Source organism: Sciurus vulgaris (genome assembly GCF_902686455.1).
Source record: "Sciurus vulgaris genome assembly, chromosome: 17".
Classification (NCBI taxonomy): domain Eukaryota; kingdom Metazoa; phylum Chordata; class Mammalia; order Rodentia; family Sciuridae; genus Sciurus; species Sciurus vulgaris.
This window is the reverse complement of record NC_136478.1, coordinates 18554026-18564964: the sequence shown is the minus strand read 5'-3', so window position 1 is coordinate 18564964 and position 10939 is coordinate 18554026. Positions and strand designations below refer to the sequence as shown.

The 10939-nt window shown below is 47.6% G+C and overlaps 1 protein-coding gene across 3 annotated transcripts in view; it reads right to left on the bottom strand.

Moving 5' to 3' along the window:
* Window positions 1-154: 154 nt before the first annotated feature.
* Window positions 155-10939, bottom strand: part of KCTD19 (potassium channel tetramerization domain containing 19) — a gene marked incomplete at its 3' end in the record, with an annotated part of 42294 nt that continues 31509 nt past the window's right edge. For 2 of the 3 annotated variants that reach the window (XM_079119754.1, XM_079119756.1), the window contains 12 exons: window positions 10486-10617; window positions 8309-8519; window positions 6987-7147; window positions 5628-5728; window positions 5008-5150; window positions 4724-4807; window positions 4359-4473; window positions 3326-3956; window positions 1864-2055; window positions 1533-1687; window positions 1101-1202; window positions 155-268 (listed from right to left, as the gene is read on the bottom strand). In XM_079119754.1, the coding sequence (XP_078975880.1) occupies window positions 155-268; window positions 1101-1202; window positions 1533-1687; window positions 1864-2055; window positions 3326-3956; window positions 4359-4473; window positions 4724-4807; window positions 5008-5150; window positions 5628-5728; window positions 6987-7147; window positions 8309-8519; window positions 10486-10617 (2141 nt within the window). The remainder of the gene's footprint in view (window positions 269-1100; window positions 1203-1532; window positions 1688-1863; window positions 2056-3325; window positions 3957-4358; window positions 4474-4723; window positions 4808-5007; window positions 5151-5627; window positions 5729-6986; window positions 7148-8308; window positions 8520-10485; window positions 10618-10939) is intronic. The other variant, XM_079119755.1, reaches the window with a different exon arrangement.

Genomic DNA, 10939 nt, shown 5'->3' with positions numbered 1-10939 from the left:
TTTGGTATCTCAGAGAAGGAGTCTAGACCTTTGACTTATGATCTACTGTTTTATTTGTTTATAATTAAAAAATAGACTGATTTGGATGGGCACATGCATTCTGGGGATTTAAAAGAGCCTTGGTGGGTGGGGGCCTGCAGCATCTCTGGGCACCCTAGCCCTCTTGTAAGTACTTGCTCAAGACAGAGTAAGAGACAGATCTAGACAGGCCTCTCTGGATGAGCAGGTCCACGCAGCGGCCATATTTTCTGGCAAAAGGCAGTGTTAGCTGCAAGAAAAGGCCGCCTTACTCATGATTTTCTGGCCATTCGTCTACTCATAGCTCCATTGTAGGTGGAGTTCTCCCATCAGGATGGAGACAGGGACAGGTTAAGCTTCTTATTGGGGAACTTTGATGCATTAGGGCTTAGTTCTGCCCAAAAGCATCTCACAGGGCTGTAGCTAGGAGTGACTACCAGGGAACTGAGAAAAATAACCAGATGGTCAAATGTGTGTTTCCTGCTTCTGATCTACTTTATCATACAATAGACAAGCCAGATTTTTAATTAAGTACTAGTGTGTTAATGGTGAATTGCATTATAATAATGCACTTGATTACAGAAATGCCAGATTAATGAGAAATTAGCTAAATCTTTCCCACCTACAATGTAGAAATCATTTTAAGGGATCAGAAAAAAACTCTGATCATTCCTTTGTCCTTATTGAACATTTACTTATATGTAAAGAATGTTTTAAAGCTTAAAGATGAAAAAATGGTAATATTGTGGCTAAAAGGTAAAGTTAGAAAGGCCTGAGTCCTATGTGTACAAGCTTGGGTTTATGGGACATGCTTTCCCAAGTGTGGCTCGGGTTGTTAGTGATAAAAAGGCATAGTTGGTATCATTGGAGGAAAACTATAAAAACCAATGGCCTAAATGTTGCTTTTTGACTACTCTGGATCAGTTCATTTCACTCACCATTTCTCCCTCCCTGAGACCAGGGGCCAGTGGCCTAGCTGCCAATCTAGCTGCCTTCTGGACAGCACTAGCCTGGCCCTTGTGCAGCAAGATAGTGAGGCGTCCACAGGGTTGCTATTCCCAATGGGGTGCAGGTGGGCTCACCTCCACCCAGCTGTACAGGCGCTCCTGAGTGTGCCGGTCATCCTTGAAGCCAGCAATGGCCAGCAAATCCACCACAAACTGCTTGGGGCTGATGTGCAGAGTCTGCCAGGAGAGCCCACAGTCAGGCAGGGCCATGGGAAGCTCCTAGCCCCTCAGAGTTAAATGCAGGGCATGGACTTCATGGGCCTGCAGGAACCACAGGGTCTGGGGCAGGCACTCCATATCTACCTCTTGGCTAAGGGTAGGTCCAGATGAAACCACCCTGCCTTCTTGTCCCTGCCCTTCCCCCTACCATCCTTCTGCCCTGACTTCCCTTTATCACCTGTCTCAGCTTGTTTCCTCTTGCCTTGCACCACTTATTGAAGGGCAGTAGGACAGGACAGGTGGAGAAGATACAGGGTGCCCCAGAGACCTGGGGTCTATCACACATACCCACAACCGGTTGGCCAGAGAGACCACCTTGGCTGTGATGGCTTTGGGATCCTTTTGCCTGATGGAATCCAGGATAATGTCAGTCAGGAATCGGTGACATTTCTGTGCATAAAACATCTCTTCCCAGGATAGAGAGAAACTAAGAAAAGTCACATCTGTGGGGAAAGGTGAGAGTGGTTACGACCATATCTCCCCAAAGCCAGACAGCCTTAGAGATAGCCAAGTGGGCAGGGAGAGGTGTAGGGCTCCTAAGGGACAGTCTCCCTCAAGTACCCGGGGTGGGGCCTCTCCACAAGGAAGTATAGGGCTAGGCATGGCTCCAAAGTCTCACCTCGGGGCTGGGGGCTGGCTGTGAGTGGTGTATGTCTGAGGTTATCCATCTGTGTGGTGTAGATGATGCTGTCCTCAAAGAACATGCAGGAGCCATCACTACCCACCACAGGGGGGTGAGTCACTTTAAGGATGACCCCTGGGTTGTCTACCTCACTGGCATTAGGCAGAGGCTGCTCAGGTACAGAGCTTTCTGTGAAAACAAGGGCAGAGGGTTCTTCTTAGGCTTGAGAGCTTAAGCTAAGAGCCTAGGCAAGGAAAGGGGACCTCTGGTGACAGACTAGTACAGTCACCCCACCCTTTCAGAGGCCTCCGGCTTCTTAGAAGTGGCACCCTTTCTTCTCCCTGGCATCATTGCAAGCCAAATCTTGAATTTCAGAACCCCAAGGAACTCTCTAAATTCCTCTGTTGAAGTAACACTAGTATCAAATAGGGCCAATTAAAAATATCAGTGAAGGACTGGGAATGTATAAAACTAAAATGAGAGGAGCTTTTTGGGTCAGATTTTACTGGAAGAATGGATGTTGGTCTTCCTGAAGATTGATAGACCAAATTAGGGCTCACAGGCAAAGTCCAAGAAAGTCCCTCCAATCAGGGCCTGAGCCACTAGAAGGGAAAGTGACAGTACTTTAGGAAGAACTTTTGAGGTAGCAGAGAAAACAGCCTGGCATGGCAGTTCTCAGCATACTTCCCTGGGCCACCTCCCCACTACCAGCCACACATGAACTCTTTGCATCCTAGTTTCCATAAGCCCTCCTGTCTCCTGGACTTCTCCACCTGTGTGTCCCTTGGCATTTCACATGCCATTTGTGCTCTTCTGCAAGATCTACTTTCTCTTGTCCTCCCACCTCAGTAGGTGCCCACCCCCTAGCAGTCACCATGCTAAAAATCTGCTTACTCTCTTTCAACCAACTAGAAAGAATATCTGCTTCTGGCACCACCACCCCCCATGCTATACTTCCTGTGTCCCTGAGCAAGGTTTCTAAGGTGCCCACCTGACCACATGCTCCTTTAAAATCCTTCAGGGGCTGCTTGCTCCTCTCAAGGTCAGAACAGAGCACCACATCCTGAACTTGACCCACAAGGCTCAACCTAATGATCCGTGTCTTCAGCCTCATTTCTGTGGCTTCTGCATAGGAAGCCAGTCTACCATCTAGACCAAAATTCTGTGCTTTCCACAAATACCCTAGACTTTTCCTCTGCCTTGCCCCTAGCCTCCCTGTGCTCCTACTACCTATGTTCTCCCTTTCGACAGCACTCATCACTTCACCTTATATGGTCTCTTGGCTCCCCAAGCTATGCCAGCTTTCCAGTAATTTCTGTGACTGCTGCCTGGCACAGAGCTGGAATTGGAGGGCAGGCTGTCGTCTCCTTTTTTCACTAACTAGCTCTGTGGTCTTAGTCACAGGTTTTGCCTTTTCTGTTGTAAATGAGACTTAGGTCAAGAATGGGGTAGGACTCACCTCTCTCCTTTGTTCTCTGTTTGCCCCAGTCCTTCAGGGCAATAGCTCTTTTTGTGGGGAAGTACGGCTTAAAGGTTGGCTCTGGCCCCTTGTCCTTTGCTCCAGCTCCAGCCCCTGCCTGTAGACCTGAATCCTTCTCTGACACTATGGAGTGGGCTTTCCAACCAACTGAGGTGCTGGTCTGGGAAGCAGTCTCACTTCCCGAGGGAAAATTCAGGGCAGCCTCCTCCAAGGAGTTGTTCCGGGGGGTTGTCATTGGTTGGAATTCCCACTGTTTGCAATTGACCATGTCCCATTCCCTCACCAGAGAGATGAGCTTTTGCATGGGGGTGACAGGGGGATCTTTAGTTTCAGATTTCTGTGTGAGGTTGATTGTGGTACACTTCTTCTTTGGGGGACTCTCAGAGTGGCTTCCCCAGTGTCTGGGGTTAGCACACAAGCTAGAGCAGTGTGAGTATGCACTGGGATTGCCTGCCCTCTTGGTATTTCGGCACAGAGAGACCTGGATGGTTCGAGTATACTGTTCAGGCTCTTCCATCTGACTGGACCTGGCCAGATTCCCCTTGGCCTTGTTCCATGGAGTCCTGTCATTGCAGTCTTGGAAGTCCATAGGTGGCATGCAGGCTGTGGTCTGAGAAAGGAGGGACATAATAGTTCTGGGCATGTTATACATTGTCCTCTAACCCTTGCCCAAGATCTAATAAACTAAGCCTCCAAGACTTCTTTGTTCACACAGAACAATCCTATCCCTGACATGGGTCACACATTGTATTTGCTTGATCTGAATGGGGGTGGTGCCAGCCCAGCGGCTTCTCAGTTTAACCAGAGAGATTATTGGCATCTCAGGGCACAAGAGGTCAGCATGTCCCTGTGCCTCCTTCAAGATTCAGAAACCAGTTCCTGTACTATGAACCAGTGTGGGTCCTGCTCTTTCACGACCATACCCCTCAGTACCTGGGCCTGCCCCAGCCCACCCCAAGCCTTGTGGTGGCATTCTTTGAGAGGAGCATAACCAAGTAAGATCAGGGCTTACTTCTTTGGCATCTCTACTAAAGTCTACCAGTGACCCTGGTCCTTCTGTCACCACATGCAGCTTCCTGATGGGAAAAGCTTCTTCATTTTCAGATTCTTTCTCCTGAGTCCATGACCTACAAAGACCAAGAGGGGTTCGTTAGTGAATGGAAACTTCTATCAGTCCATCAGCTGGTTGGTGAAGGAGTTAATGATAGGCAGTGGAGAAAAGGAGTTCTTAAGGGATTTTGTTTAGATCACTGGCCAATCCTGAGCCTATTTTACTCCTTCAGCCCCAGGGAGAACAGGTCCCACTAGCAGTTGAGACAGCATTTCCAAGAGGAATATAAAGGTCCAAACATGGAATCTTGAGTGAAGTTTCCTTACTTGTATGCCTCACATTGTGCAAGGGCTTCTGAGAGGGATGGAATGTGGTATTCCTCCACCTCCTGGCAGAAGAGAGGCCATTCCCTGCAAACACAAGGAGATGTCAGACTGGGCAGTTAGGGTGCGAGTGTGGTGGATGCGTAAGCCCCCAGAGAAGCTGTGTTGAACAACAGCACCAATGTTGGAAACAATAGAACCTCCTCACTGAAGGCTGTAAAATTTTCCTTTGTTGAAGAAGAGGTCAGCTTCAGTGATTTCATCATATGATTACTTGCTTTGCTTACTTAAATTCAGACGGTAAAAACAGTTTTCCAAGTCTCAGGAAGTTGAGAACATGTCGGAACATTTGGCCATCCCCGTGGATAAGCAGGGTCTGTCCGTATGTGATCCAGTATACTCTCTGAGAGTTGGACAGCAGTTCTGGATACTGGAGGGGGATGGACACCAGAATCAGTTAGACCAAGGGCTAGGTCTTTAGAGAGGGGCAGGTCAATCACCTCTCACTTAATTTTCCCTGGCCACACTAGAGCAGATGCTTTGGGATTTCCATCTCCCTGTCTTATAGGCACAGTGGGGAACAGAGCACCCTGGGAGATGCGCATCATCTCTGCTTCAACTTTTGCTGGTTCCCCCCTCCCCAAGGAATTTGGAACACCATCCTACCTCCTCCTCAGGCCAGGCCCCTCAGAACTGGCCTCCTCCCTACCCACATTGCTGAGGCCTTCCCAGAATGCTGCTCATTCCATTTCTTGCCATAAAGTAAGGAGATTCTAGGCAGTGGAGTTGGGAGAAGGTCCTCAATCTAAGCAGGCGCTGGAGGCTGTGTGAGGGTCAGCTGACAGGTCCCAAAGCAACTCAGGCAGGGAAGCCAAAGTGGGAAGAGGGCATCTGGGGTTAGCAGTACCTTCAGCAGGGTCTGCAGGGTGGTTGCATACCAATGGCTTCCAACATAAACTTTGATGATCTGTTGTGGGGAATACACAGTAATCTCTGCTGTCCACTCATCTATGGAAACCAATGAGAGGGAACATATCATATGGCCAGAAGGAAAATTAGGACTTTTTGGTCATTAGTGTATTGCATATTAAGGTCCCCTATCTTCTCCATTAATATCACATGACCTAAGTTGAGAAGCAGCAGAAATCCTGAATACCTGCCTTCCCTGCTCTTCACCATACAGCTTCCTGGGAGGTGAGGTGACTTAGAACAACAGCTTTGAGGGTCAGTTGGCAACTCTCGGGTAGGAAGGGGAAGTCTTCTGGAATTCCAATCCCAGGGGCACTGCTCCTTCTCCTGACCCACCTCCCTCAAGAAAGCTCAGCTGATGATTCCATCTACATTGCCACCTGCCTCTGGTTTCTGGCTGGCTGTGTCCTGGTGCAGCCACTTTTGTGGCCTCTCACACTGGAGCTAGGAGTCTCTCTATGTCTGTGCTTGAGATTTAGTAGATGTCATAGAGCCAGCTTTTATCAAATTACTGTCACTTTTCTAGCAATCAAGTCTCCAGGTATGTCACAGGGCTCTGTGCTGGGAAGATGAACCCATGACCCTTTTCTTGGGGGGTGACTATATTTAGGCCTTATTTTGATGTTTGAGAACCATTCTCTTGTGAGCATTAAGTGCACAGTGTAAAACTAGATTATATGACCAAGAGGCAGGAAGCATAGAATTAAACTGCGAAAACAAATCAGTCCAGGGAAGTATGGACTGAGTTTGTGTTGTTCACTTCTCTACCTCCAATATGTACCCCTGTCCTGATATACTGTTGGTGCTCAATAAATATTGAATGTCACTACAGCTTAAATCTAATCTAAACAACTAAGAGGTTATTAAATGGTGAAACAGCACTGACTTTGGACTCAGATTCAAACCCTAGTCACTGTATAATTTGAACAAGATTCCCCCTGAGCCTTTATTTCATCTGTTAAATGGACCCAGGGACCATTCCTCTTTGCCTGACTGTAAGAAACAAATGAGCACAATATGTTGGCTCTTGGGGCCATGGCAGGCCTGCCTTTGGGGATCCATGCAGCCCTAGACTGGGTAGCAGCCCTGTCTGTACTACTGGGACAAACTGTGGACTTGGACATGAGGAAGAAGATCTTAACATGAAGTTTACCTTTAGAGAACTCATGAATGTTGGTCTGATTTTCCCCTCCTCTTCCATCTACAGTTCCTGGTCCTTGCCTGACTCATCTTTCTAGGATCCCCTAGATATCCCCTACCCAATGCTAAACTCAAACCAAGAAACTTTCTCATTTACTGAGCACATCCATGGGTGGTAAACTCCTTGGTTCCAGATGAGTCTTCAGGGCTACTTTCATTGGCTCATAGGTGATGTCCCTCTTGTCCAGGAAGGCACAGAGTTCATACACTTCAGAAATGGTCTCCGTCAGGGGAAGTCGGCAAGTCCCCAGCCAGTTCCTGCCCAGAGGAAAGCCTGTCATGAAGAGCCTCAGCACTGTGCCCCTAAAGAATGTAGCCTGTAAACTTGCCTAGGATTTATGCCCCAATGCTGTCTCAAACCTAGCACCACTAGCATCATTTCCTTGATTTAACTGGAAATCTGGTGATATTTTAAAGGAGAGTAAACCTGGACACAACTTTTTAGAACTGAGCTTAACCTATTTCAACAAATCCTGCTAAATTGACTCATTTCAAGTCTCCAGGCCCTCTCTCATGTTTAGAAGTCGGGCCAGGGTCCAATCACTTCCTTCCTGCCCCAATAAGTATCTTCCCAAGGTGTCTCAGTCAAGGTGTAGCAGCCTGCAAGATCCTTGAGAGATTACTAACACCCTATGTGCCCAGGAAAGAGGCTGACAGCAACCCCCATTTCCCCTATCATCCTTCCAAAGGCATTTGTCTTTGCCTTCTATGACATTAGGGGTGGACATGTCTGGGAGAGATGGATAATGGTATGTATGGGCCAAAAGAGTTCCAAGTCATAGGATTGGGGCTAAGACAATTGTTGAGGGTCAGCTGATGTTTTCCCCAGGTGCTTAGGGAAACCCACTTCTACCTTTAGTTTGGTATTAATGGATTTTACTACCCTAACAGAGTTGCTCCACTGTTCCTAACTTCTTTTTGCCCTTCTATAAAACAGTATTGAAATTCATGTCCCAGCACTGACAGGGACATTCTGAGCTCATCCATCAAAGCATCACCACCTCTGGGAAATCTGCCCTGCCTTGCTTCTTAGAAGCTCACCCTAGGTTCAGGCTTCTCTGTCTAGTGAGCCTCCCAAGGGTAAAGAGGACATTTGCAGAAGGGTCTTCTTGGAGTGGGGTGCCCAAGTACTCTGAAGGTATGACTGGTCAGGTTACCTCAGACCTAGCACAGGAAAATGAATGGTAAAGAAAAGAAATATGAATAGCTTGAAGCCTTTGAGCTGTGGGGACCCTTGTACCTTGACTCCAGTCATCTCCTCAGAGGCTCTAACCCAGTGGTGGTGGTACAGAGTAAAATGACGGGTTGACCCCAAGGACATTCTCTCCCTCTGGTTTCTGAGGAAGGCCTCAGGTTGTTACAAGAGAAGGGCAAAACCCAACCTGATGGGATTGAGCACCTCCCTAAGGAAGGCCTTACTTGACATGCTGGAAGAGGACTCCGTTCCCTGTGATGTACAGTCTGCTTCCATCCAGCGTGCTCTCAATGCGGAGCTGTCCTAGTGCAGAGTCTGGGTACTTGACCAGCAGACCAAGGGCCATCATGTACAGTGGCTTCACAGACTCCAGACCGGCTGCACGTACCCCCTTTCCGGGGCTTGGGGGAGGACAGGAGGTCCGGGAACAACCACCTGTGCCAGGGATAAAAGTGTGACTTCCATATCCCCCTTGGACATAGCTGAATTGGAGGCTGTGGGTCTTAATTCCTCTTGCTGCCACAAGTAGTACTTAAGTGGCTTAGAGGGAGGTTATATCCTTGCACAGACCAAATGTGAATTTTCTCAACATCAGTATATTTTTTGTACACTCAGTCAGGTTTAGAGGTCAAAACTATTTCTTAGATAGTAAGGCAGGGTGGGGATTTATTTGCCATGTCACTAACATCTGAATTTCAGAAAACTCAGTATAGCAGACTTCTGGCCCCAGCCTCTGCAGGAGGCTCCATTAGTTCCAAATCCTTCTGTAACTATTCTAGGGTAAAAGACCAGCAACCATAGCACAGAGCTGGATGAGTGGCACAGGCTTCCAATATTCATACAGTCCCTATTGCTGGCTCTCCTGGGCAGAATTTTCCTCAGATACATACTAAATAGAGCTACTTTTAGGTATTTGGGTGGCTGGATCATGGGTGGGACCTCATTCTTCTGCAGCCAGCACACAAGGTATAATCCAAAGAACACAGTTGTCATAGCTTATAGAAGCCTGCAATAGTGGGTCAGAGAGCAAGCTGCTAGGGAATTTTCATGGATTATCTCCAATTCTCAGAGCAACCCTGTGAGAGATTTAGTGCTATCATCTTTTCACAAATAAACTCTATCCTGAGGGGCTAACTAAGTACCTTCCCCTTGCCCAGTTTGCAGTTTAGGGCAAAATTTTTAATACAAGTAACTGCAGAGCTAAGCAGGGCAGGGCTGGGTTTTTGATATCAGCTGTCCTCTTTAGGGCTACTAGAGTTGTCTCCCTTAGTTAGGATGCTTTGTTAAATGCTAACCCTGTGCTTTATACTGGTGGAGAGCCTGTCTACAAACACAAATCCATCTTTACATTTCTTGTGTGGAGCAGGCACTACTCTGCCGAACTCACAATGATCCAAGTTATCTGAGGATCATAAGCCCTTGAAGGAGGGGGTTGAACCAATACTCTTAAAAGGGTTGTTAGGCCCTGGGACAGGCTCCTGAGACCTGCTGCAGAATGTCACTCCTACCACATAGGATGGGACTCCATTCTCCTGGAAAGAGTCTGGGCCTGAAGTCAGGGAAAGGCCTCATTCCCAAGGGACAAATGTCTGGTGGTGCCCAGACCAAACTGCATATGTGCAAGTCAGTCATTTCTTTTTTTTGCAGCTCTGTTATTTGAGAAGGTTCTACATATTCTCAGAAGACCAGCCGAGGTCCCCAGAGGTAGTTAGCTCCTACAACATGCACAGAAGCTTCCATGGATGAACAGGAATTAGGAAATGGGATGATGTAAAGCAAATCAAAATCATGAGATGGAGCAGCTGGAATGAGACAGGGCTAGTAGCATGAAAATCTGGCCTAAACAGGAGACAGGAAATATCAGGAATAGGCAGAAATATGCATAGTAGCCAATAGTTGTTAGAAGTGGGGAGAAGGGAATTTGGGGGCTAGTGGGATAACTGAGGCACCAGTGGGAAATTTGCCCAAGTATTTCCCATGCTCTCTAGCTGTGCCTAGAAGAGAAGGTTGGAGGTAACAAGTGGATGCCACAAGTTTCAGTTGCCCAGGATTTCCTCATGCAGGACAAGTAGCTCCTGCCCCTAGAGCTTGCCTTAGGTCCACCTCCCTCCCTAGGACATTCCGGCCTGATTCCTCCATCCAGGCTGGGCTCTTCCTGCTCCAGGCTGGGAGAGGATTTCTTTGGCTCTGGCAGTTGCCCCCCAACTCCATCAGTCGGGCACTGAGCAGACAGGGCATGCAGGGTTTCAAGCCAAATCCTATTCTTGGATTCTAAGAGTATCCACTCCACTCACTACTACCCAAAGCCCAAAATGGGAAAATGTTTGTTCTTGGCTTCTCCAGTTCAAGTTCACATGGACCCAGAATGTCAAGAGAAGGCCAAGGTTCCCAGATGACCTACCCATGTTCATCCGGTACAACCGTACAGCTTCTGTGAGCTCAGGAATTTCTAGAATTTCCACTTCTGCTTCTAACACATCTATGTTGGAGAAATTATCTGGTAGCAAAATCTTGTGTGAGCGGAGAAAATTCACTTGAAAAACAAAGGTAAACAACATGAGTTAACAAGGCTACTTCTTATTTCACTGGAGGTCCAGGTTTGGGCAGGTTTTTGATTCTGCAGCTTATCCTAGGCTCTCCTTGTTCTGGAACAATTTCTAGTCATACCTGATCAGCTCTGATTCTGTCATTTTCAAGGTAAAAGACCCCAAATTATTTTGTTTTCCTGTGTTTGAATCCATGGGTGTGGCCTCTTTTGGCCTGGCTTGGGAATCCCAAGCCAGGCCCTCATGGTGAGCACACTGACTCTGAAACTTACTCTGTGAGTCTTGACCCCAGAGCAGGGAGTTATCTCA